We start from the raw sequence: 27,607 nt of genomic DNA, 5'->3' as shown, positions 1-27,607 counted from the left end.
TGAGCAAACTACTGAAACAATAGGAGGGGAGACTGAGTTGATTATTGCACTTGATTTCTTGCTGTTATCATTGGCAACTGCACCTTGAAATCAGTCCTGTCACAGCACAAGGAGCTGATAAAGGGCTGTGACAAAGATGGAAGGCACCCCAGCACTTTACTCAACTAGAGAAACCTTTTCCAAGATATTTCCAGAAGCAGCAGTCAAATAAGCCCAAATTATTTCACACACCGAAAGGGTTTTAGCATTTTATAGTAATACTGTAAACAAAAGATTAGGTCAAAATATTGTACAGACAGAATGACACTGATAAATACAAGGATTTAAAAAAGGCAAAAAAGCTTTTCCTTTCCTCTGCAGCATTTTGTAAAGGAAGAGCAAGTTTGTTTACAGGGGAACAAGAGGAGATCTAGTAATAAAAGAAAAAAAACCACCTTTGTTGTTTCAGGTGCTATAAGCTTTGTGACTGCAGTGCTGTGTGATGGGAGGGTTAATGAACTTGCTGCTCGTGGGTTCCCCCGCTGGGTTTGAACCCCTCTGATTTCAGCATAGCTGGAGCAAGGGCTGGCAGTTACCAAAGTGTCCCTTGGGTTTGGATCAAAGGCAGGTTTAAATAAGAGATAAATAACACCATAACTCAGTGCCACCCTGCTTTGGAAAGCAGGTAAGATATGTTAAAGAACAGCACACAGAAGTGTCCTGAGACACTGAAAAAGACCAGCTGCTGCCTTTCAGTGATTCCAATTTAAGTTCCTAGAAGATTCTCACTATTTAATTGCCAGGAGCATGATTTTGAAGGAGGTTTCAAAAAGGTTTTTTGCAGTTCTAATCTCAGCCTACCTGTGTTCCCATCAGGCTACAGATGCTTCTGGGAGTCAGAAGGGCAGAAAGGAAATAAAACCCCACAGTGAAGAACATTAATTTACTGAGTTGTCATCTCCTCTCTCCATTCCTTCCTCCCTCAGACTCTGGAAGCCAGTTACAGCATCAGGAATCCAGCAGTGTTATGGCACTTGTGTTTGGATATCCATGCAAACACACCATAATTTAAAAAGGAACCAACCCCTGCTGCAGCTCCTGGGCAGTAACAACACAATTCCAAATGGGACACAGGCAGAGCAAAAATTAGTGATTTCCTCTCACACCTGAAATTCAGATTCCCAAGATGTCTCATTTTTAAAATTATGGACTGACACACTTTTGTGAACTGTTAGGAATGAAGAAACCTGGAGCACACGTGGCCACTGGGGACCCACCCACCCTTGGGCCAGGCAGCCTGGCAGGGGTTACTCAGTAAGTTGTCAAATTTTGAAGGATTTGCATAAAAAACTTTGGAGATATAAGAAATGTTTTCACATTTGGATATGTTGAGGTACAGAGGTCATATACCATGGCAGACACAGCTGCTTTTGCACTGGCACTCTTCTAACTTCCTTTTTTTGTTAATTAGCACAGAAACCTTTAGTGAAATTGGATGTGGAGTTACTGAGCAAGGCTGCTGCAAACAAGACGGTGCCTTGAAGATGACAGGAAAATTCTGTAGGAAACTTAAAGAAAGAATTACTAACTCAGAAACAAAGGATAATATTTTAACCACTAATGCCCTAAAAGTAACATCAAACATATATATTAATGGCATAGTGACAACTAAAAGAAATAACTATTAAGTTTCAAATTCCTTCCAAAACAGATAAAGTGACAAAGACCTTGTAGAGTTACACGTAACAAGCTTGGATGCCCACAACTACTATTGGTTTAGCAGACTAAAAACATATTGCACAACAGTTGATATGGGAAGAGAGAATATTCGGCTTGTACCCCGTTACCAGGATGACAAACCTCCTTCCTGCTGGTTGGCAGTGAGGGTCCCGGAGCCTTCGGAGCCTCATCCAGAAGGATCCTGGCAGGTGAGGCTCCAGGATGGACGGAGCGAGGCAGACACTGCCCTCCCATCCGTGCAGGTGGTTCCAGAGGAGTCCCACAAGCAGGATCTGAAAGCAGAACGTGGCCCCAAGGAAACATCTACAAGAGCTCGAGACAGCACTGGGACGTGGTATTGGCTCGACAGCTATTTGCAACATGCTATTATCCATAACTACACTGGCAACACAGGCACAAAATAAGGCAGTGGGTTAAATTAATCATAAGATTGTTAGAAAACATGCAAAAATAATACTGAGTTTAAAAAAAAAAAAAAAGTTTCTTGCCCCTTTAAGTTTTTCCTCGTAAAAATTCGAATAGTCCCACACCTAGGTGTCGAAATCCAACCTTTAAAAAACAAGCCTAAAAAGCCCCGAGTGACTCAGTTGTTGTTCTCTTTGGTTGTGATGGTGACGAGCTGCTTGGCAGCCTTGGCGATGTCGTAGGCGCACTGGATGACCTGCTGTGTGACCAGCTGGATGTCCGTGCTGGGGCTGCTCTCCACGGGAAGGGCCTTCCTGCACTCCGACTGCAGCCGGTAGGCACTGGAGGTCAGCAGGCGCAAGGACGTCCTCACCAGCTCCGACTTGGGCTTCTGGGGAGGGAAAGCAGAAGCTGAACTAGGCAGAACAAAAAACCCTTTTCAGCAGCTGGGAGTGCTCACAAGGGCTCTTTGATGGGGGACATCTGCTGCCAGGCCCTGTCCTTCTGCACAGGCCTCTCCGCGCGGCAGGAGACGCAATTTCTCCTCTCTCATCTCAGGGAGATTCCAAGCCCCTGCCAGGCAGTGCACAGGGAATGCTGCTTCACTCTCCCGTAGGAAGTTACTCATACACATTTTCTGGTGCCTGTTTCCTGCTCCCAGCCCATGTCCTGGCTGGCAGGAGGGGATGGCGTGTCCAGGACGATCAGTGCAGACGGGCACAACAGCCTTAGATCTTTGCTGGCAGTTTTAGAAAGGTAGGTAAGTTTAGGTAGTAAGGTAAGTTTAAAAAGGTAAGTAAGTTCACAAGAACTCAGTCATGGAGATGTCTCTCCCTAAATTTGCTGTGAACAAACAGATCACTCTGGTGGATGGGTAACAGATCTAAACATGCCTGCAAGTAAGAAATCCAGGCACCAGCACTCAGATGGAAAAGGGGGTGATGAGTCTAGTGAAATTCCCATATAACCACACAATGCCTCAAGCTAGATCCAAGTAGCCTCCAGTTTTGGAGGAACTACGTGCAATTCTTAAGAATTTTAAGTTCAAGAGTACAATTAGAGGCCTGGATTCACACTTTAGCCCTTCCCAGTTGCCATGTTAATAAATGCAGAGGTGCAATGTGTAAAACACCTCATAATTTCTCCCTTCCTCTGGCTTTTGGTTTTTATTATGAAGGGAAATCTACACATGGGGAATGAGGCCAAAACCATTCTGATGCTGGCAGGTACTTACTTTTGGGAACAGAGCTGCCATTTCTGTTACTGCCACATGTATTCTCTCGGAGCACGGTATATAGCTGCAAAAAGATGCACTGGGTTATTCATTATGCAGAGACCCTCCTTCCTCTTCCAGTTCAAACTAGTCAGTGGCTATTACTCTAAAAACAACTATTTAACTTCAGAAAAAGCAAGAACTTAACCAACAGTGCAAAATTATTTCTTAAATTTTCATTGTTCTTCAGAGTGGGTTTGAGGCAATAACTGTTCACACCTGTTATACCAACTGTTGTCAGGAAAGCCTTCATTTGTATGCAATTATGGAAATGTGTCTGAATATTACAGAATCACAGACTGGCTTGGGTTGGAAAGGACCTGAAAGCCCATCCAGTCCCACCCCCTGTCATGGGCAGGGACACCTTCCACTAGACCACATTGCTCCAAGCCCTGTCCAACCTGACCTTGGACACTTCCAGGGATGGGGCAGCCACAGCTTCTCTGGGCAACCTGTGCCAGGGTCTCACCACCCTCACAGGGAAGAATTTCCTCTGTATATCTCACATAAATTTCCCCTCTGTCAGTCTGAACCCATTCCCCCTTGTCCTGTCACTGCAGTTGCTGATGAACAGTCCCTCTACAGCTCTCCTGGAGCCCCTTCAGACACTGGAAGGTGCTCTGAGGTCTCCACACAACCCTCCCTTCTCCAGGCTGAACAGCCCCAACTCTCCCAGCCTGTCTCCATAGGGAAGGTGCTCCAGTCCTCTTACCCACCTCATGGCCTCCTCTGGAGTTGCTGCAACAGTTCATTAACTGCACATTAATTCATACTCACATTTCTTAAACCCACCCCCCCGCCCAACAGTTTAGATACTGGAATTCATCTCCAAAGTGTACAGAGAGTGGCTCAGCTCACTGTTTGGTGGATTACTGCTGTGTGCAGGACACTATGCCCAACCAAACCGGTTCATGTCAGTCAGGCACAAAGTAAAGTGAGATTCTGCAGCTTGCAAATATTTAAACAAAATCTGGTGATACAGAGGTGCTTTGGGGGAAAAAAAGGCAAATTTTTTTGCAGTCTTGACAACTAAAAGCAGATAGAAAAAATAAAAATCCCTTTGTATGTGGGACCTGAGTAAGTTTATTTCCACTCCTGTGTTCATAACCAGGTGAAGCCAGGAATGCAGCGCCATGCAGGTATTTTCCCTTTCTCATTTTCCAAATGGAAAGGCCAGACCCCTACTGAGATGGGCTGTGCCCAACTTCCCATATGGAATTCCAACCTGACTTTTTGGGTGAAGTTTAACTAAAGGTAAAACATCACATGAAGGCAATTTCAGAACACCAAGATGCCTTCTTAGATTAATTAATACACAGTAAACAAACAACACACAATTCTCACACAGCAGTTTGCACACACATGCATCCCCAAACTACCAACTGCTTTCACCACATATAAGTTTAAGGCTAAATATTTTGTAATTCTGGTGACTTAGCTCATAAAGCAAAGACAGGTTCCATTAGTCCTCACAGATTTTCCTTCTGATTTATACACCAAATGAAATTTGGTCTGTTCAAAATAGATCTTAAAACTATTTACCATAAACTGCTGTGAAACTTATGGTAAATAGTGAAGTGTTAGTGTGCTCTGTCACAAGTCTAATTTCAAAAGACTCGTTTTTATGCTTCAAAGACTCAGTTTTAGCATAAGATAGTTCACATGATTCAGTCTTAAACATGAGAATCTCAAAAATCACTACGTAAGAGCATTCAAGAAAACTATTCAGCATTTGTAGGTTATGGTAGGTCAATGCCCTTTCAAGCAAAAAGAGCCCCCAAACCCACTCCCCAGTTGTTATTTATTCAGTCATCTTGCAACACCAAAGGTGTAAAAATCAGTCACTTGCAAATGCACTGAGAGAGAAGCAACACACTGGGGTCATTTCGGCAATGCAGGAAAATTGCTGTAAAAGGAATATTTCCATGTGTCTGAAATCACATGAGTTCTTCCAAACTAAAAGTGGAGAGAGGTCTTTCAAGTTCACCATCATTCCCATTCTGCTGTTGAGTTAATGATTAATCTGCTCCCTGACCAGCCACATTGACTAGCACCCCACCTCATAAAAGGGAAATTTGCTGATTAAACCTTTTGCTAACAAGGCAGAGAAAGCCCTCAGAGTAACCTGAATGAAAGACCCAGGTTAATGATGTGTTTTATTGTATGTTCTCTAGGTCAGCTGCAGTGTCCTGGAGAAATGGCTTTAGTTTATCACCTAAACACTCACTGTGAGCTCATGAAATACTCTGACACGTGTGTTGGGTTTACACACATTGCAGTGAGACATCAGGAAGATATTCAAGTAGTGACAGCTTGGAAAAAGAATCCATCATTACCAGTAACTTGTGTTCATCTCCTCCTCTAATCCTGACATTTGTCAGCTGGGGTTTGAACCTGAGAAGTTCTTCTAAAGAGCGTCTCACTTAAACTTCACTTTTATTTGAGGCACTTATAAACAGTATTTTGGTCGGGTTGGAAGATCCTATATAAACACATTTTTTCACTGATTTGAGATACAAATGATCTCATCTGCCCCCCAGCTGCACAAACACTCAGCTATCAGGTGTGAATGTTCCGCAGTGGGGATGTGAAATTCCTGCTTCTTTTGCAATGGTGCAACAGAAGCAGCAACCACATGTTGTGCTGTTAGTTCATAAATCACAGAATCGTTTGGGTTGGAAGGGAACATAAAACCTCAAAGATTTATTCCTAAAGGAAGAAATTCTTCCCTTTGAGGGTGGTGAGGCCCTGGTACAGGTTGCCCAGAGAAGCTGTGGCTGCCCCATCCCTGGAAGTGTCCAAGGCCAGGTTGGAGGGGGCTTGGAGAAACCTGGGATAGTGGAAGGTGTCCTTGCCCATGGCAGGGGCTGGAATGCAATGGTCTTTAGGTCCCTCCCAACCCCAAGCATTCTGTGATTCTATAGTTCTATGATCATCCAGTTCCAGCCAAGTTGTTGTAATTTAATTTACCTCAAAGGACAACAAACAGAACAGAGACAGGAGAATCCTTTACACCAGAGCCAGCTCCAGTTCAGGCTGTGATTCTGTTCCCCACCAAATCAACACTGGGAGCTGCCACTGCAGGTGCTGTCCCAGGTCTGCAGGTCCCTGATCACCCAGAGCATTTCATGCATCGCCCTCCATGACCCCTGTGCAGATGGAGTGGGAGAGAAAGAGGCAGCAGAGAGAAAGAGAAAGGACACTGTGCCTGGGAGGCAGGGACAGAGGCCAGAGTACCAAGAGGCAGGGCTGGGCTGCTGCATGGTCAGAGGCTGCAGGGGAGCTCTCTCAGCCCAGGGGAGCCGTGTGCCGGAGCAGCCGAGGCTGTGTCTGAGCTGGAGTGTGCCCACACGCTCCAAGGGTCTGCTCAGAGCATGGGAAAAGGGGTGGGAGAGAGCGAGGAAAGAAAGGAAGAACGTGTTTCATTAATAGATGATATTCTTGCATCATTTTTTTACTCTCCAATTATCTACACAGCACATGATTTTTCCCTACAGTGTTCCCACCACCAGCTTGGAGGATGCATTATTACATCCCCAGTAACTCATTTTGGTAAGGAAGCATTCCCCTGTGTTAAGGATGCCAGGGAATAGTAAAATAAAGATCAGCAGCTTCATAGTTCAGTGTTTTGCAAGATGACACTCATCTAAGTACAGGCAAACACCCCACTCCACACATGGTACAAGAAAACAAAAATGAACGTAACAGGTTGTTTAAACATCTGATCAGTTTAACAGTGAAAGCCAGGTGTGTTCTACTGTTTCTTTCAATGATTTTTAAAAAATTCAAATACTGTAAACTGTGATATACACATAAACTAAACTCATTTAAAGCTTCTCTTACTGTTGCTTCTCTGTGAGAAACAAGTAATAAGGGATTGCAGTGGAAAAGGTTCTGGCCAAGGGCACTGAGCTCAGCACAAGCACATTAGAACTCACCATTCAGCGTCAGGGGGAGAGGCCGCCCTGGCCCTTCTAAAAATAGAAAAGTACAAGGAGGAAAAAACACAGAACCAAAGTGGCCCCATTGTTGTGCACTTCTCTGAGCGAGGCAGGAAGTGAGGGCTCAATCCAAACCACTGCTGCTCCTCACAGAGGGCACAGAGGCTGGAGCAGAGCAGGACCCGCCTGCCTGCAGGGTCTGACTTCCTGGAGACCAAAGTGTTCCAGCCCTAAAATGCATTAACACCTGGGAATATGTAATTCTTATTTACAGCCTTCTAGAAGAGCTATGTGGGAGCACCACCTGATGATCAGCAAGGGCAGTATCACTTTTACTCACTCACATCTATGCTGGATATTAATTGTTCAGGTGGATCAGAAGTTCCCTGAGGGAGCTGAAGCTGCTGCAAGCTGACGTGCTGAGTCAGTGCCCCGCTTACTCAGCAGTGCCTAAAGCCAACAGTTCAAAATACTTTTTGTTGGTACATTATCTGTACTAACACCTCAGAAGAAAGGCAATTTCTCCCTCCTTTGTAATTTTCTCCTAAAACAAGCCCTGGTGTAACTATCAAATTTGTGTGAGGTGTCCTTACCTACGGACACGGAAGTGTGAAGATCCCAGAGAAACTTGCAGCAAGTTCTTTGTAACACATTTGATTTTTATCTAAACCAACACTTATTTTGCAGCAGAACTGCACAAGTTAAGGGCAGTGGCCAGGGCAGGGCAGGACAACCAGAACTGCAGCCAGAACCACTCACAAAGGGGCTGGTCACTCGTTCCCACTCACCCTGTGGTGTAGGGACTAGGACACCAGGAAACACCAGACCTACACATTTTATAGGTGTGAAATGGAGGGGCTGTACTCTTCACCTTCCTGTGTACTACAGGTGAAAACACCAGAAGAATTTTCCTTGTTTCTCACCAACTGCAGAGCTCTTCCAGCACTCACCCCTTACCTGTCATGCTTGTTCTCCTGTGCCGCTCGCAGCAGCTCCTGAATGTTCTTGGTGATCTGCTCAGTCTTCCGAATCACATCTTCTGTACTGGGCAAACTGGAGCTAGGGGCTGGGTCTGTGTCCTCAGGGATGGATCCCTCCCCCTGCCAGACAACGCTCCTCTGCCGGCCCTTCCTGCCTGACCTGCAGGGGAACGAGGCAGGGGTCAGCCTGGGGACACGCCTGGCTGGGGGCACACATGGAGCTGGGTGTCAGCCCAGTGTCACAGCACCTACCCTGGCTCCTCCAGCTCCACAGGGGTGGTGGGGTTGTCATAGTCACTCTCGGACACGCTGCTCTGCTTCTCCAGCTTCGAGGCCTGCAAGGAACACAGACTGATTTCAGCCTGAGCAGGGAAGAGCAGCCCTGGGCTGTGCCCAGTGCTGTTCCCATGTATGTGGGCTTGCTCTCAGCACAACAGCTCCTGCACCAGCTGCTGTCCCCAGAGCCTGCTGTGCCCCCTCACCCCATGCCAGGCTCCTGCTGCAGCTTGTACCTGAGGCCCTGGGCACTGCCAGCACAGCACAGCCCCACCAGCCTGAGCGCCAGGCACCCAGCGAGGCAGGACAGACAGACAGACACAGCTCCTTCCCCTGCCGCTGAAATTGCCCTGAGGGCACACAGGGAGAATCCCATCAGGAGGAGAGGCCAAATGGAGAGGGCAGGACCATGAAACAGGAGCCTGAACAGTGAGCATGAGCCCACTGGAGAGGGGCAGAACCCCAGGGAGAAAGAGGCCAGACCAAGAGCAGGAGGCCCATGGCAGAGCAGAGGCCAGAGCCCACGTGGGAGGCTGAACACAGAGGGGAAATCAAACCCGGCGTGGGAGGGTGAAACAAGAACTGAAGCCCCACACAGGGTGTGAGGCTGAACCAAGTGAAGGAGGCCATGACAGAAGAGAGGCCAAATCAAACACCGGGGTCTGACACCAGAGCAGAGGCTGTCCCTGGGAAGCCCACTGCAAAATGGAAGACCAAAATGAGGGTTAAGATGTGGCAATGGGAAAGTCAAAATAAAGACAGGAGACAGATGATGGCTGGAGGACAAACTGTGGGTGGAAAATCAAAGGGAACAGAATGGAGGAGACTTGGAGCCCATTACAGTTTGGAGGCTGACACAAGAACAGACAAGGCCCATTGCAGATTAAAGCCCAAAACGGTGTGGGGAGCCAAAATGTGAGGAGTTGAGGCCACTGAAGGCTTGATACTGATACAAGGCTGGGAGGCCAAATAAGTGAGAGACGTGGCCCAGAGCAGAGCACAGGATGCAACAAGGGTGGGAGGCCCAACCACCAGGAACAGATGGCCATGGAAGAACGGTGTCAAAAGGGGAGCAGGGCAAATTCCAAAGTAGAAGCTGAAACGAGGGAAGGAGGGATGCAGGGAAGCAGAGACTGGACACTACTGGACAGAGCACTGTAGGCCCATTGCAAAGTGGGAGGCTGATCCCAGAGAGAAGGTGGAATGAAGAATGGAATACCAAAATGAGCTTGGAGGCCAAATCCGCAGCCAGGCCCCAGGATCACCACACATCCACCTACTGTAGTCTTTTAAAAACTGCACAGCCCATCAGAAGTGCCCACTACAGCTTGTCCATGTGCAAACATGTCACACCAGTGTCACTCTGCACAGAGATCAGCAGCTCAGGGTCCTCCACAGACCCTGCTGAACAACCAACCTTGGGGCTCTCCAGAAACCCTGAAGTCATGAGGAGGGAATCTCAAGTGTTAGACTGCAAGGGACACCTCCAACCTGCATCCCTGATCCATACACTTAGGAATCTGCTTACAAAATAATACTTCTACCTCAAGAACAGAGCGAAAATGTGACCAGGAACTGGTTTTCATTGGCTGAGATCCAGTAGGTTTGTTAAACACTCATCCAATGTTAAACCCAGCAATTCTCACTGAAGTACCTGGAGTATGGACCCTTTAAAGTTACTCTGCACAGAAGGAAAAAACCAGCATTTTTTGAACACTCCTTAGAACAGCTGGTAAAGATCAACTGTAAAAGTGACACGTTTTGAAGACAGGAAACTATCACATGTAGGGTCTAACCTTTCCCCTCTCCCAGATGTAGAGACATCAATACAAATAGTGCAAAGCTCTATTATATGGTCAGAAAAATAAACCACAACAATGAATCACAAAGAATAGGATACTATGGAATCACTAATATAGAATCAGCATAGAATAAAAACAAAACAAACCCTCTGTAAGCTTCTAGTACCACACAGCACTGCTATCAGCTAGAGCTAAATCCAGATTTCCTTTTGACCAAGCAGGATATTTCTCTGACATTTTTATCATCCATCCCTACTTGCAAATCTAATATTTTCTGCACTGATATGTTCAAACACTGTACAGCCAAAATAAAATGGGGAGAAGAAGAAATTAAAAAGGAGGTTCTGTTTCCTGGCAGGGAGAGGTCAGAGTATGGCCATTCAACATCTAAACCCCCAAACTTGTTATCCATAAGACAAACAGTAAGTCAGGCCCATCTGGATTGGTGCAAAGTGCAGCCCCCAGGAAAAGCAGCTTTGAAGCCAGGCCTCATGCAGTGCTTTTAGTCAGCAGGGAGAGTTGTACATCGGCTTAGAAATATCAGCGAGCGCCTGGAAAATCACTGTCCAAGCAGCAACCAACTTGTCTTCTGGTGTTGTGCAGCTGAACAAGTGATCTGAGAACTGTGTGTGGTGTTAAACGCCAGAGATTGTGAAGTTAGAGAGAGGCAAGTGCCCACAGTGTGTGGCAGAAGGAATGAAGGGATGAGTTCTGCTCCATGCAGAAGGCCAGGCAGCGAGAGAGGGGGAAGAGAGAGGCATCTGGCTCTGGGGAGATGTCACCTCCTCCAGGGGAAAGGTGGGAAGGTACTTAACCCTTCGTGTGCTCTCATCCCTTGACCAGGAAAGCGTGGAGGGGAAGGAAGGTAGAGATGAAGAGGAGGTCACAAACGCACTCCTCCCGATCTAAAAATGGGAAAGAGAAAAACACTCGGGAAAAACCACAAACAAAACACAAATAAACTCTTAACTTAAATAAAGGAACATTCTTAAAACCATGGAGATGACAAAGCAAGAATGATTTTGAGAGTTCGGCTTAGCCTGAGTGGACTTAATTCTTTCAAAATACAATTGATGTCACCCTAATATTGACACTCCAGAGGTGCCAAATTCCACAGAGAACAAAATATATTCACCACAATGCCAAATTAACTAACTCCACATAACAAATCAATGTTCAAACCAAGTGACCAAAGGACCTATACAGGGCACTGTCATGTTTTGCAAACACTATCACACACGAATGAATTTTGACATTTCTTGCTGCCAGAACTGCCTTTGTATCAACATGCCAATATAATTCAAAATGATCTAAATGTCATAGTTTAAATTAATTAACTGGAGGCAGGGAAAAACCCAGCAGACAAATTTCTGCACTGATTCCCTGGTGCATTCAATTGTCTTTTTGGAATGTGCATGGAACGTTTGCCCTCCCTCATGCCATAACTTCAAAATATATTTTAAAGGTCTTAATCATTCAACTGGAAAGAAATACAAGACAGTGCTAACAACAGGGAAAGATGCTGTAACAAATCCACAAATTTTAAATATGTGTCAAAAAAATACTGTCCGGTGTTTCTGCCCATGGGGAAACCTAAAAAGATAACAACAAAAAATTAACTGTACTAGTTAATTCAATGCAGTCATTAATTAAATGCACTGGTGTGTGCTGGGTCACTTATGCAAAGTGTGAACACCTCTGTACAAAATTTCTTTAGTAATAGGGAACTCCCTCTCCACTATTTGCACATCACACAGGAAAATACTAAACCAGAAGAATCTGACTGACAGATCTAAACCATCTCCAGCCTCCAGCTGCAAACTCAGAGAAAGAAACTGGTGGTCTGAGGAAAACTCAGTTTAAATTTTACTTTTTCAAGGTGGTTCTGAAGTTCCACAAATTGGCACCTGCCTGTATATCTGAACAAAGCCATGAATTTTACCTGCCTTCTTTGAATACTACTTTCCCTCCTTCTTCATTTTCAGACAGTCACAATTTGATATTTGGCATATATATTGTGGTTAAAAAAAACAGCTGAGCAGAAGCCAAAAGCTCCAGTTTACATGTTCCAGAACTGCTATAGCTTCTACTTTTCAAACCATCAGGCTCCTGCAGACATGTTAATACAGCAAACATGAACAATTCTCACAGTTCTTATTCCCTCTGGTTTTTTCCTCTCTGAGGCAGAGCTGAGCAGCGTCGGTGAACGAGCAGAGCTGGAAGAGCCAGGAAAGCTGAATATGAGAAGAAATGCAGAAGCAGCAGCAGTTTTACTCACGTGTGGAGGGAAGGGCTGCAGCCTTGGGCTGTTTTCCTCTGGGTAGGTGACCTCCCCCATGGGCAGGTAGGGCTTCTGCCCCGAGCCAGTCTCGTACATGGACATGGGCCTGCTGCCCCGGGCCGACGGGCGCCGCTTTAAGGAGGAATTGGTGGTGGGGTCTGGGTACTCAGAACCACTTTGGACCTGATAGATATTGGTTGTGGCCTGTCTTCTGAGGTTGGTATTTTCACTCTGCAGCGTTTGAAGCTGAAAGAAATGTTTAGCAGTGTTTGTTTCCTAACAGCAAGTGCCAAGAGCAAACTGCCCATGCAATACACGCTTGTCAGCTTTAATACCAAATCCAGTTACTGGTGGCTGGGGGTTCATTTCTTTTTCAAAATCTACTTGACTTGCTTGGTATAAGCACAGAAACATCTGTTTTCCAGATGTGGAAATATTTAGGTGCTGATTTCCAGCACTGCAAGCTAATTTAGATCTTAACACTGGGTGCTGTAGTTCAAAACACACGATCCATTCTTTCCAGGCTGCCGTACTGGCACAGGAATTGTGGGATATAATGAGGTTGTGAGGGAAAGGATTGACAATACAACAGTTTTCCAAGCAAAGTGATCCATTTCAGCAGCCAATACAAGAATTTAGCAGACTTTAACATAAGGCCCATGAAATGTGACAATGCCAGAACTGCAGCACAGACACCAGAGGCAGCACAAAGGAACTCGAGCTTGCTTTGCAAAGCAAGGAGAAAATTTAGCTTATGAAAATTAAGCATCAGCTACTGCTTTCTAAGAAGCCAAGAAGAAAGCATTTTAAAGCTTTTGATTATTACTTGACTGATAGTAAAAATGCACCAATTCCGTTTTATTTGGTGGAGTTACTTGGAGTAAGTTTGCTATATTAACACATCAGAAAGAAAAGATTCAGTAAAGAACACTGCAGCACAGCAATGATTTCCCTCCTTCTACACCACATAAATATACTAAAGCCTCATTAATTTACAGGCTCTGAAGACTTTTTTTTTACCCTAAATACACTATATCTGTTTAAAGAAACTCAGTATAAGTGGAAAGTTAATTCAGTTGATGCAAGAGAAATGCTCAACCAGTACAAGCTGTTAAAAGACCAAGGAAACACCGTGAGATCCCCCAGTATTCACCATCCCAGCAGATCTGAACACAACAGAAGAGAATATTGGCCCTTAACAAACAAGGATATTCCAACCTGCTGAATTAGCCTGGCCTCAGGTACAAAGAGCTGAACAGTCTCACCACCCTCCAAAGCATCAACCTCTGCCCAGAACAGCAGGTTCACCTGCACAAGCACAGCCTGAAAAACTTTCTCTACATGTCACTCTTGCAGGATTTTAATTATTTGGAAAATAGGATTTTAAACAGTAATTAAAGGGATTAATCTGAGGAAGCAGCCAGTCCTTTCTAGCTACCATGGCAGGCAGCAGACTGAACTCAGTACAGATATAAATTCTCCTTAACCCCACAAAAGCCTCTATTTGCAAAGCACACAACAAATTCTTGATTTGTTTATATAAGGAATTAGAGGCCTGGCTTCCAAACTCAGATTTTTGAGCTTTTAATTCAGGATTTTAGCATAAATGCTCAGTTTTCTCTTTGTATCAGACCATCTACACATAGTAACTTGTGCTGTAAATGAGACACCTCTACTTTACCTTTGTCCAGACAAACCCACAGTGCAGGTTTAAGGCAGGAACTGAATTTATCACTATGTCCTATAGGTGCTATTTCCCATGGATTCAAAAACAGGGAAACAAATAAATCTTGGCCTCCTGGTATACAAGAACTTTATACTGTATTGTCACATTGCAGACCACTCTGTACAGCCAAACTAGGTTGGGGATTTTAATTTCTCTTCATTCCAGCTAGGCTTAATAACAGGAAAAACCCACCAACATATTTACTGGGAAAGTTGGAAGTACATTATATAGATGGCACTTACTTCCTCGTTGTTTAAAGACAATAAAAACACACAAGACTTGCAAAAACTGTCTTGTTACTTGGAAAACTTATGTCAAAGTTTTGACATAAGTCAAATCATCATCATGATTTGTTGGGTTAGATCAGCATCAGCTCCAGAAAAAACAACATTCAAAGCATGTGTTGCACATAAATATATATAGTGTCATATCTGACCCCAGAGCAGCTCTTTAAAATGAGTTTTCTCACTATCCCAGTATTGGGTTATTGCATCCTCAGCTCCAGCAGTTTTATTCTAATAACTTCAGACACCCCAAGAGCTGAGGGGTTACAGAGTTGTGCCTGTTACCTTTTTCTGCATGATCCTCAGCTCATCACTCAGGTTGATGTTCACTTTCATCAACTGCTGAATCTTCACCTCAGAAGCCACCAAAGCATTTTTAACTTGCATATATTCCTGGGCTGTCACTGGTCCATCTGACAAGTCTGAATCCAGGCTCTAGGAACAGGAACAGAAAAATATGTAAACCATCGAGAAAGAAGGAAACAAAACAATGACACTTCTACAGCTTTTCATGTATTTACTTCAAAAGAATCACAGTTCAATTTAAGTTAAATTAATAAGATCCATTAATTAGCATCATTTTAGTCCACTATAAAAGAAATCTGCTGTCAATCAGCTCTTAGCTCCTCTAAAAACATTTGTCTCAGCATTTCAGTGACAAAATACTGTTTTCATAAGGATTTTTTAAAATATGCAATAAAGAACTGGAAAGTCATAAAAGATAGATTGCTAAACATCCAGTGTGCATATCATCAGGGGAAAATAAAGCAGAATTAATAGACCTCCTGCCCCTTTTTCAACCACTCTGCATTATTTTCAGGAATGGTTTAAACCACTTGTTCACCTTGGTCTGCTGTAAATATTTCTTCAGTAGGAAGCAGTACCTTCATGAAATATCATGGAATCACTGATTGAGGATGTTTTGGTACATGCAATTATTTCATCTGTGCAATTAGGTCTCTATCTTATCTCCAGATATACACATTACTTTTCTAGAGAAGCATTTTTTTTTACAGTAAAAATTCCTCAAGTCACAACACTTAATCTTATTAGAAAATTCATAGAGTGAGGCATGATTACAAAATTAATTCGAAAGTTAATTTTAAAATCCATTTTCTGATCATTTATGCAAGTTAAATCCCTTCACAAGGGGAAGGATTCTCTTTATGAATAACATTCAGGGTGTGTATCACTATTTCAAGCCTACCTTCTGTCTGTTTGATTTAGCTGCATTTGTTTCCAGATCTGTGTCCTCATCTGAAGCAACACTGTCATAATCAGGCTGGTCGTTATCCTGACTCTCACTGCTGTGCTGATTGCTGATTGATTTGAGTATTAGTTCCACATTTTCTGCAGATCAACACATTAAAAAACATACAAGGGAGCTTGGAGAAGAAATGGAAGTGCACACTTTTAAAACATTAATTTAGATCCACCTAGCAGGTATGAATTACCACTGTCCAAAACTAGTTTGATGGTTTTGCCTTTTCATTTCTTCTAAGTCTTTAGTCAAGTTAAAATGAGTGATGAGAATCACGCTTTAACAGCTCAATGAAATTCACACATATTAAAAAAACCCAACAGACTACCCTGGACAAATGGATGCCAGCATTCAAATGAAAAATACAGGGAAAAATTAAAAGTTAGAAAAGATTTTTTTTGTGTTTTCTCTCCAGAGGGAAAACTAGTGCTCCAATGTTATTTCATACCACCACGGCCAGAACTGTGGCTCTGCCTTGTTGTTAACACAACTATTTGTGATCTTTGCTATCTGTCAAGCTCAAGAAATACAGAAAATAAACATTTTTGTTAGGTGAATTAGCAATAAGATCTAAATTACAGCCACATCCTGCATGTAGGGAGCAGCCAGAAATTCCAGCATCTAAACCCCTGCCATTATCCCGGATGCCAGTCGAGACAAGTGTCACTGTTGCACTGCTCAGGAGTACTCCAGAAAATATTATCAAATTATTATAAAAATCACAACCATCACAAAAGAATGTTCCTAAATTACACATATTCCCCTTGATTCTTGTTACAAATACCAAGTTTAACAGACTAATCTTCCGTATTTGGGCATTATTTTGGTGGCCTACTGCCTGTTGTCAGTAGCCTGATATCCACGAGTTAGTTTCTATTTATAAAAAAAATCCCTCTCTCTCTCCATTGACACAGCACTTGCTGAAAGGGTTCTGGGAATGACTGAACTACTGAGGAACTGCCTTCAGAGGAGCTGACAACAAAAGCTCACTCACCTTTGGAACCAGTGAGAGGATTCCCCTGTTGTCTTCGTTTGGCATCACTTAAAATATCTATGACCAGTGTAGCAAACTCATGGGCATTAAATCGAGCCAGTTTCTGTCTTCCCTAAATTGCAGAATAATGCAGGGAAAATAAAAGTACATCCTGTGTTAGATGAACAGCAGAGTTCCCAGAAAAACTAAGACTATACACTTAGAGTGAGTTGACTATTCAATTACATTTATTGCAAAAAGTGTGACTTAAAAGGGAAACGTAAATTATTTTAACCTCTTTCCAAGTAGATGTAACTCTTCTACAGTAATAAAATATAGTAAAGCAATATTCCTTAGGCCTATTAAATTACCTGGCCTATTAGACTATTTTTCAGCATTAAGAAGATTTCATACCTGATTCCTGGTTGAGGAATATTCAGGATTTACGGGAAGAAAAGGGACCACCGTGGTCTCTGTCACAAGTGTGCTGTGATTCTGAGTTGCAAGCCAAACTGCTCCAGAGGGAAAAAACAAAAACAGGGAATAACCTTCCTGTACTATTTGACAGTGTTTCTTGTCAAAGAATAAAAGACAATTTCAAACACAATCAATTCAAAGGAAGGCTTTTTCCCCAGAGGGTTCCCTACTCTGTGAAAAACACAGCATTTTTTGAATTAACATCCCCTTCACACAATGCAAGACAAAGAAACTCCCATCAGCAGTAATTACTGAATACAGAAGCATTTCAACAGAACATGTGGTTGGATTAGCATCTTTTTTGTAATGTAACAATTCGGATTTATCTTATTTCATTCCAGAAAGCCTCACTCACCTGCATCTGTTTCCCTCCTGTCAACTTCATCATACACATCCATGGCAAGCTCTTCAAATAAGTGGTTGCTTAGCTAAGGATGGAAGAGAATAATTACAGCTTGAAAATAAATTAAATCCAATAAGATCTCTGTAACAGAGAAAATGTAAGAGCATAACTCTGCTCTCTTTTCTTCAGCCTATATAATTTATAGAAATGCTCCTTTCTCAGCCTGCCCAGTGAGGTAAATCCCTGGAGCAGACTTGGATGATCACCCAGTTTCTGGGTACAAAGACAACAATTCTGTTCTACACTTCTTTACTGGTTAATGGATTTTTCTCTCCTATCTGACCACAAAAAGACCTCGTGTGTTTGGGTGAAGCAGAGCCACTGTGGGAATGAGGTACCAAACACCACCGCAGATTTGGGATTAACTGAACAGCGAAGGCCCACAAAATATTTTTGTTTCCAGCTGTTCCTGCAGTGGGTGATTCAAGAGATCCTTGTGTTAGGAAGCCTGAAAGATGAAGTGAGGAGTTTGCCATGTCTAGAAAAGGAGTTTTACTTACAGACTGAAGCTTCTTCTTGGCTGCTTTTGCCAGTTCTGATACATCCAGACTGCTATGAAAACAAGATGTGATCATTACATCTACAGCATGTCATGGCTTAAACACAAATTATACATTCCAATAACTCAGGGATTAAAATGTCACTTCTATTTGAAACCCCTTAATATTTTAGTATTTTTAGTATCACTTTTAACACACTGATGTTACTAATACAATATCACAATTAGCGTATTCAGAAGCTTTCAAACACAACAATCTTAAATTTAAAAATAAAAATAATCCCAAAAATCCTTTGGAATATGGATACCCACAATTTTTTACCCATATAATTTTAATTTTATTAAAGCTCTTCATAGAAATTTTGCAAGCAGTAGGTTGGACAGTAGTTTACTTACAGCCGTCTTATTTCCAATTGCACAGCAAGAAAAGAGAAACAGGGACTTGTAATTAATACTTGATATGTTTGGTACAAATATTATTTCATTGATTCACAACCAAAACTTAAAAACACTCAGATAATCAAAAGTATAAAATATTTTCAGAGGAAAACACAGCTTTCTTGTAAGTATTATTTTAAAAAATCAGGAAACCACCTTAATTGTTCCTTAAATTATTACACAATCTGTTTCTTAGGAATTCTCATGTGTATTTCCTTGATAGAATTGTCTCACCTTCCCCCTCCATTTTAACAACCACAGCAAACTTCTATAATTTTCTGATTTTGTTTATATGAAAATATTCTTTCTAGAAAAAAAAGCTTCCAAGATTAATAAAGGCACACATAAAAAGTTGGAATGGCAACAGGCTTAAAAGGTGTTTCAGAAAGAAAATTAAATGTAATCATTAGGGTTTTTTTTATTTTGATGTTTTCAAACATTCCATGGAATCAGCAACTTACCTGTCTGCCATCTGAGGTATAACAAAGTGCTGCCCGTTTTTGTGCTCTAGAGTTGAAAACAAATTGCACTTTAATAGGTTGGTACCGGTCTATAATTTTCAAGAATATAAGGAAAAGGCAAACACAGAATAATTTATTTTGCATGCAATTACTCAATTTCCAGTTACACGGAGTTAGCAAGTCTTAAAAGAAGACTCCTACCACAATTTCCTGGTGTTATCAAAGATTCCATTTGAGGCTTATTAACTGTATTAAAATCCTATTAAAAAAGAATATTAAGTTCTAAAATAGGTGACTTTATGGTAGCTAATGGCTAAAAACTTGTAAGTGTGCTTGTGTTCAAAAGGAACCTACTTAATTAACACTCCCCTGCTTTTGCATTTCAATTGCAAGAAACGACTTGGAAGAGTTTCTACAGTTTATATATAGAACATGCATATGTGGCAAAAGAGAAAGGAGCTTAATTTTTAATCTAGGTATATTTAAAACCCTACAGTTTTATCTGAATTTTAAATGCATCATCACTAATCTTGCATCTTATACTTTCTTTGGTTCTTCCTGTATAATTTATACAGAATATAAATACTAGAATATCTGAAATGGATATAAAAAGTGCACTAACACTGACACAAACATCATATACCACAGTCTGAACTGTCCTATAACTAAACAGACCTCAGAGTGCAGTTTCTTGTGCTTACCTGGTTTCCTGCCACAGAGATAAAAAGCCAACCTGTCTGTGAGCTCGTACTGGATCTCCACCAGCCGCTCTGCCAGCTCGTGGTGCCCCCCTTGCCTGGGTCACACACAGAGGGGACATCAGTCAGTCATTGAGACACACAGAATTAAAAATGGTCACAGAAATTGATCTAGAACAACCCAGCACAGACCCACAACCTGGTTCCATCCTGTGCGCCCCAACCCATCTGTGCAGTTCAGCCCTTTCCCACGGCAATTCCCGAGTTATTCCACACCCCTGGAGCCTACTCAGCTGGCTGAGCCTGCAGACACTCTTCTCCTCAGATCCCTTTTCTGAGAGCTGCTAGCCTGGCACAGCACAGCCTGTGTCATTGGGATCACAACTGTCTCAAGCACCCAGAACACGAGCTATGAAATGATGAAAATGCCTATTTATACTCTTTATGCATCCACTCTTTCTAGAAAAAGTATAATTAGCATTTAACATTCAGATTATTTTCAGGAGAGAAATGTATCTAAGCAGGTTCCTCACATGATTTATGAACATCAGGTAATGTATGTCAGAGCTTCTACCTTGCATAGTCAACTGGAGTTTTCCCATTGGAATCTTGTGTGCCAGGATCAGCACCATAAACCGTTAACAGTTCTGCCTGTAAAGTCTGTCCCGCCTTAGCAGCAACATGGAGAGGGGTGTTTCCTTTCTCCTACAAGGGATGAAGGAAAATATCTACTTAATCAACAGGCCTGAGCAGAAGATTGAGCTATAATTGATTGTTTAACAAAACAATGAAAAAAGTGTTCCTACAGGATGAAAGAAGTTGGCTTGAGCTCCTAAGGAAAGCAGTCGCAAACAGGTCTCCAGGTTCCCTGTCCTTACACTGGAATGGAGTTGCTGGAAAAGAAGCAGGATTATATTTAATACAACAGCAACAACTGTGAATCACCATTTGCTTTTCAGTGATCCTTTCAGAAAGTGGTGTGCAAGAGTTCTTCTCCAATTAACCTAAATTAATGCCTCTCAACCATCACCTCCAGTATCCATACATATCACCAAAAAAAAGTGACTTCAGGGTGAAGCTAAACTCTATTTATTTATGCAGTAGTGCAGAAAAACTGCAGTAGTTGAATCAAAAGCAGCTAACTGAAGTGAGTCAGGTTTGCTGTGCTGTCCCTGCAGGTGCCCCCTCACCTTGCTGAGGTCTTTGGCAGTGACACTGTCGTCCTCCCGGCACGGCAGGCGATGCACAAACGCTAACATCTGATACTTAGCTCTAATGAACTCGGCTTTGTTGGGACTGCAAACAGAAATCCAGGCAACAGGAAAGAAATATTAGTGCTTTCATAGTAATATAGATGCTCTAGAAAAAAAGGAAAATTCACACGCGAAGATGGAATCAGATCTTTGCCGGTGGCAAAGTCAGACGTGGAAAAATATTTTCATTAAAAAACAACCCAGTGCTGATTGTCTGACTATGCAGAGCAAACTTCTGTTACTAATATCAAAGTATCTGCACACCACAGCATGTGGTGTGTATTTCTTAAAAGAAATTATGCCAACTATAGATCTATACTTACTATATGCAGTTATTGACATTTTAAAATGAAGCACCATAATCAGTGACAGAAATCTCCCAATTTTTTGCTTAATTCATCAGCCAAACTCAGTTTTTTTGGCAGCATTCAGATAACTGAAGCACGTGGCATGAGAATTAAAAGTCTTTTGATTCAAAGACTAATCACTATTTAAAGTGAGAGGTCAGGAGACAACAGTTCAGGGAATTCAAGCAATGAATTTTTGCAATAAATTTTTAAAAATTAATCCTTGAAAAGTAAAGAAAAAATAATAATGGGTGCACCAATAACTAATTTAGTCTTGTTCTCCTCCAGCAACAAAACACACACAAGTTCCCATGGATTCCTTGCTGCTCTGTCACTGCTGAAAAAAATAATTACAGTTCTATAAAATAATAATTCTGCCATTTCCCACTTACTGCACTTTGTCCTGTGGGCTGGCCTTGCGCCGTCCACTCATGACAGAGGCAGGGTCCAGCAGAGAGTGTTCCCAGATGGAATTAGCACCATTGTTGTACAGCGTTTCAACCATCTGAAACCCAGGATACACACACAGGCATTGACATTGTGCTGCTGGCTGCACTAATCAAATATCTGTAATTATTTCCAAGCAGACATCAAGCCAACAGATTCCCATTCTGTGTGCCAGCATCCGGAACCTACTGGGATATCAGAACTGGGCACGTGCTGAGGAGGTTATGATGTGGAATGTAGTAAGAAAGCTCCTTAAAATTCCCTTCTCTTCCCAACAGCAGTTCTACTGAAAAGAAAATCTTGCTATACATTGAAAATTTAGGCTGATGCAGATCTGTTGCAGAAGTGTGAAAGAAAATTGAGGTGACCTTCCAAAGCAAAGGTATCAAATTAAAAAGGCAGAGACAATTCTGATTTCAGTGGTCTGGTATTAGTGGTCCATCACAGAAAACAAGAGAAACAAGAGGAGACTAATTTAGAAAATGAAAGATTAAGAGGACCAGCCCCTCTCAAACAACAGTTTAAAGATATAAAAAAATTTAATATATCCAGTTTTAACCAAGGAAGACAGCTTTCCTTCCTACCTGCAGCAGTGTTGGAGGCCACGGCGTGTGTTTGAGGTGCCTCACTTGGGAGATGTGGCGGCCCAGGCTCCGGTGGACACTGCAGCACTCGTCACAGATCAGAATCCCCCTGTTTATGGATGCCCAGCAAGGATCTGGAAAAGAACCCATTAATTACAACACAGGAGGCAACATGACCTTATATTTCAAACACAGACTCCAAAACAAGGAGCTCTGCCTTCTTCCCTGCTTAGCCACTCTGCGAGCCTGTAAATGCTACAGCCAGGGGCTCTGGGTGCTGGGAGAATGGGAAACACCAGCCCTTGCTCTCCTGGGGGATGTGGGATTCCCAGGATAGCAAGGAGACCCGCTGTGGAAACTTGGGGAAAACCCACTGCTTGCAGTTCTTCCTATGAAAAGAGTTTCCTTTCCAAGCATAACAGGACACTGAATTTATCACCGCCTTGAAGTGCTTTACTTGGTATTTCATGGAGTCCCACATTCCTAACAACAGCACCTACCTATTCTGTGGAAGAACTCCAGTTGGTTTATTTTTGGGAAAAAACTCCAAACCTGCCACAAAAATCTTTATTGTTTTTTTTTTAAAAACACCCAGTCCATACACACAAAGTGGGAACAGCAGTCAGGCTTTTTCCCTGACTACTCAGTCTTTACTTCTATATTATTGTAATGTTCTTTCAACTTCCACTTTAAATAATAAAAGCACTCAAGAGTGTCATAATTAAAAAAAAAAAAAGGTACATACATGTCAAGTCAAAGGCTCAGTAATATCCAAAACTGTCAAGCAAAATAACTTTATCTCTCGTTAGATCCAAACTGAATCATCTTACAAGCAACGCAGAAAGACAACTGATGGGAGGAGAAGTAGTAAATAACATATATGAGCAATTACGGAGCTTCAAACATCAGAAAGCATAAAATCGAGTAGGAATGGTACATCAGGTTGAAACAATAAATGCCCAGCAGGACACCAAACAGGTCCTTTGGCTGTTTGGAGCTCAGCCTCCAGAAGAAACTCCAATTTCTGTCAGTGACACGTGAAACTCAACGTGCCAGAACCCTGCAGGAACAGGCAACCGAGCAGCCAGACAGAGCTCCTGACCTAGCACATCGCAGGAGAACAAAAAAGGAAAACAAGGAGTTCTCTTTTATTTTGGAAAGATCTTAATTTCAAATGCAGAGATGAGTCTCAGGCCGAGTACAACGTGAGCCTGGTATCTGATGAGAGGCCTTCTGAGTGCTGTCAGAACACATCTGAGCAATGGTGCATCAGGGAAAAGGCTTCTCTGACCCATGCAACAAACTGGCTGAATCCTTGAACATGAGATCTGATCACAGCTGTGGTTTCTGAGCAGAGCTGATGTTGTCTGTCCTGAAGGCAATGCGGGCAAACCTGTTTGGACCCTGGGCCACGAGGGATGGGAGCCTATTCACCCACGATAACCATCACAGCCCAGAGTCCAATTAAAGCAGATGTTTTAAGGAAAACCCTAACTTAATTTAAAAAAACAAATTAATAACATGCATACAACCTCCTTGTTAAATCATTCCATTACTTTAACAGCTTTCACTTCCAAGAAGGAAAAAAATGGCAAGGAAGTGAGAGGTATCTGTTGTAACCCAAGGACACAAACTGAGGCAGCCTTCCAGATTAATGAGCCTGGTCCCTTCTCGTTAGAGCCCAGCTCATCACACACAGATCACATCCTTCGGGATCCTTCCCTTTCCTGTTCCTGTCACTGCTCCCAGGCTGCTCCTGAGCATCACTCACTGCACAACCAACAGTCAGCGTTGGGGGTTTTCTTTACATCCACCCCAATACCCAACTCAACTGGCTCCAAACAACAGCAACTCACCCCGATAAAATCAGCCACTGTTTATTTGGTCATTTCATAGCAGAAAAAGGGGTTTAAAAACTCTGCTGAAGAATAAAAGCCAAGGCTTTGCTTGTAATTTCAGCTTGCACATTGTACCTAAGAGAAATCGCATTGCTGAAAGGGTTTGTGTTTAGGTAAAGTCCCTCAAAAAAGGGCACTGCTGGAAATACTGACGGTGGGATGCAAATAAATGCAGTAAAAGGAAAACAAAAGGAAAGACAACAGATGGATTCAGCAGGGAAACTGAGCAGCTGAGCACACTGGGCCAAGAGAAGGCTCTTTGCTCCTGCAAAGGTTCCAGGAGCCCAAAGGACACAGAGCAGGATGGATTTGATGCCGTGCACAGGGGAGAGCACTGATCAAAAAGCAGAGGGAAGTGAAGCACTGCAGCCTGTTTTCTGCATCTGTGGCCCCTCACGTCAATCCATACCTGGCTTAGCACCATTTACTTGTTCCAAAGAACAGATGGGGATGGGAAAGGGAGAAGGAATGTGGTATTAGGCAGGCTGAAGAAGCAGAAAGTGCTCTCAGTTTATGGGAAAATGGATGTTTTGGGTTTAAATTTAACGGAATGAAGCATCTGTGCTGGAAATTATTTGAGTCATTTTTAAGAGAGATCCAGTTATGGACTTGATCAGAATATGCTTAAGCCAATACCAAAATACACAGAATCCTAGAATCATTTAGGTTGGAAAAGACTTCCCAGACCATCGAGTCTGTGACCGATCCCCACCTTGTCCCCCAACCCAGAGCACTGAGTGCCATGTCTAGTCGTTCCTTGGACACCTCCAGGGATGGGGACTCCACCACTTCCCTGGGCAGCCCCTTCCAATGCCTGACCACCCTTTCCATGAAGAAATTCCTCCCGATCTCCAACCTGAACCTCCGCTAGCACAGCTTGAGGCCGTTTCCTCTCATTCTGTCCCTTGTTCCCTGGGAGCAGAGCCCGACCCCCCCTGGTTCCCCCCTCCTGTCAGGGAGATGCAGAGAGCCAGAAGGTACCCCCTGAGCCTCCTTTTCTCCAGGCTGAGCCCCCCCAGCTCCCTTAGCCACTCCTGGCATTCCAGACCGTTCCCCAGCTCTGTTCCCTTCCAGCCCCTCAATGCCTCTCCTGCCGTGAGGGGCCAGAACCAGACACAGCACTCGCGGTGCCTCAGCAGTGCCCAGCACAGAGAGACAATCCCTGCCCTGGTCCTGCTGCCCACACTGGTTTTGATACAGAAGACAAGAGGGGAGAGGCTGCAGAGCCAGGGCCAAGCACTTTCAGGAACCTGCAGGGTGATTCAAAACAGGAAGCGTGAGATGACAAGCCCAGCCGTGGGTCTGAGAGTGAACTCCTGCCTGGGATAGGAAGTGCACCAGAAGGGCTCCGGTAAGATCAGCTCGTGTAACAGAAGCCTCTCCACATTCTGCCACAGAAACAAAGGGAGTATTGAGGAAGTCCCAGGGGAAGCACTAATTAATGCAGGTGTCAGGCACGCCCGACCTGGTGAAGCCCCCAGGGCTCCTGACACAGCCGACCCCCCGACAAACCCCTCTGCTTTAGGGAAAGGAAGAGTTTGATCTATTTTATTTAAGAAAGGATTAAATTAAGGTTTCTTTACATCTATGGATCAGACAGCAGATTTGTAACAAATAAATAAATACTAGACAATGCTGTAATGTCACGACACGACACAATAAAGGGACGGGTTACAGGATTATCCCAACAGTGATTCTGATACCCTGACCAGCTTAAGGAAGACAAACAATCCCAGAGCTTTATCTGAGTCAAAACACCCTGATGTTTAAAAGCATAGATAGGCTCCCTTGCGTGATAGGGACAAGTACTTGTGTGAGAGATGTCAGATCTATTTACTGCAAAAACAGAATTCTGTGAAGATACAAGTAGAGTCACAGAATCCCAGACTAGTTTGGGCTGGAAGGGACCTGAAAGCTCATCCAGTCCCACACCCTGCCATGGGCAGGGACACCTTCCACTATCCCAGGTTGCTCCAGGCCTCCTCCAACCTGGCCGTGGACCCTTCCAGGGATAGGGCAGCCACAGCTTCTCTGGGCAACCTGTGCCACAGCCTCATCCCTCTCACAAGGGAGAATTTCTTCTGTAAGAAGACTGGGATTTTTACTATTCTTTTTTTTTTTAACATAAGTCACATTTAATACAAGTTGTTCTTCCCTCTCCCACATCTGTTCTTCTGGCCGTTCAAACGTTACCTATATTATAGTGTTTTAATTAATTTCAGTACATACATAATTAATTATATTGGAAGAACCAGCTCAGAACACAAACAGCAAAAACTGTCTGTACAGAGAAGGAAAGACAACCTGATAAAAACAAAAAAATCAACCAGGACAGTTTTAGATGTAAGAGCAGCAGAACTACAGATGGTCAGGAGATGGAACTGCCTTTCTAAAGACAAGATCTGTCTCCATAAGCTCCAAACCAATCTGCAGTGAGAGACGTGTCAACACACAGCAGACGCTGCTCTGAGCCTGTCCGACCCGCGTCTGTCAGAGCCCTCGGCACCACTTTCCTTGGCAGTCTGGGACACCAACACCCAGCCCCGGCCGTGGGACAAGGCTCAGCTTAACCCCCCCTGACCCTGGAACACGGGAAGGGCAGAATCTCCCCAAACCCTGCCCGGCTCCCACCTCCCCAGCTCCCCAGGACAGCCCGTCCCTCCCAGCGACACACTGCCAACCTGTCAGCCGTGTCTGCGAGGGGTACTTCTGTCAGCCCTCATCCCTGCCGAGCTGGGGAGCCCCAGATCTCCCCCTGCCCAGCCGGATACCCACAGGACGTTCCCGGGGCTCTGCCCCTTCAGTCCCCCGGGCGCTCCAACACGGAATTCATCCCACCCCTGGAGCGCCCAGGGCCAGGCAGGACGGGGCTGGGAACGACCTGCTCCGAGGAAAGTGTCCCAGCCCGTGGCAGGGAGTGGGACGGAATTAGCTCGGAGGTCCCTTCCCACCCATCCCATCGCGGCCCCTCACGGGGGCGGTGACACCCCCGGCGCTCGGACGGGCGGTGCCGCCGGGCCCGGCGCGGTGCTCACCCTGCGCGCTGCAGTCGGCGCACACCTCGCTGCTCCTCAGGCGCTTCGCCATCGCGGCCCCGCCGGGAGCGGGAGCGGGGCCGGTAACGGGCCCCGCCAGCCCCGCGCCGGCACCGCGCATGCGCACCGCCTCACCCGGCGCCGAG

At 43.9% G+C, this 27,607-nt stretch overlaps 1 protein-coding gene across 7 annotated transcripts; it reads right to left on the bottom strand.

Annotated features, from left to right (window-relative positions):
* Positions 1-221: 221 nt before the first annotated feature.
* GIT2 (GIT ArfGAP 2) lies at positions 222-27,573 on the bottom strand. Of its 7 annotated transcripts, XM_039384213.1 has the most exons (21): positions 27,462-27,573; positions 22,529-22,662; positions 21,890-22,002; positions 21,088-21,193; positions 20,704-20,790; positions 20,472-20,602; positions 19,901-19,995; positions 19,200-19,245; positions 18,302-18,353; positions 17,754-17,826; positions 17,336-17,433; positions 16,943-17,054; positions 15,895-16,037; positions 14,973-15,122; positions 12,675-12,923; positions 11,212-11,301; positions 8,571-8,653; positions 8,296-8,478; positions 6,635-6,760; positions 3,359-3,422; positions 222-2,515 (listed from the first exon to the last, which is right to left on the bottom strand). In XM_039384213.1, the coding sequence occupies exons 1-21, from the start codon at positions 27,511-27,513 to the stop codon at positions 2,303-2,305; spliced, it is 2,400 nt and encodes a 799-aa protein (XP_039240147.1). In that variant the 5' UTR covers positions 27,514-27,573; the 3' UTR covers positions 222-2,302. The 7 variants fall into 7 exon arrangements, with proteins under 7 accessions (XP_039240147.1, XP_027567025.1, XP_039240145.1 ...); XM_027711224.2 differs by lacking the exons at positions 6,635-6,760; positions 11,212-11,301 and adding an exon at positions 18,697-18,702 and having other exon boundaries at positions 27,462-27,569; XM_039384211.1 differs by lacking the exons at positions 6,635-6,760; positions 11,212-11,301 and adding an exon at positions 18,697-18,702 and having other exon boundaries at positions 18,302-18,350; positions 27,462-27,569.
* Positions 27,574-27,607: the final 34 nt, after the last annotated feature.

Source organism: Pipra filicauda, unplaced genomic scaffold, assembly GCF_003945595.2.
Source record: "Pipra filicauda isolate LSUMZ 115617 unplaced genomic scaffold, ASM394559v2 scaffold33_size4404698_pilon, whole genome shotgun sequence".
Lineage (NCBI taxonomy): Eukaryota > Metazoa > Chordata > Aves > Passeriformes > Pipridae > Pipra > Pipra filicauda.
The sequence above is the reverse complement of the archived record's forward strand: the minus strand, read 5'-3'. Positions and strand labels throughout refer to the sequence as shown.

Coding starts and splice junctions, on each gene's coding strand:
- GIT2 (XM_039384213.1), bottom strand. CDS start 27,513: ATGGCGAAGCGCCTGAGGAGCAGCGAGGTGTGCGCCGACTGCAGCGCG. Junction 21,194..21,889: donor AGCCCACAGGACAAAGTGCA/GTAAGTGGGAAA, acceptor TTCTGTTTGCAG/TCCCAACAAAGCCGAGTTCA. Junction 18,354..19,199: donor ATACCTCAGATGGCAGACAG/GTAAGTTGCTGA, acceptor TTGTTTTCATAG/CAGTCTGGATGTATCAGAAC.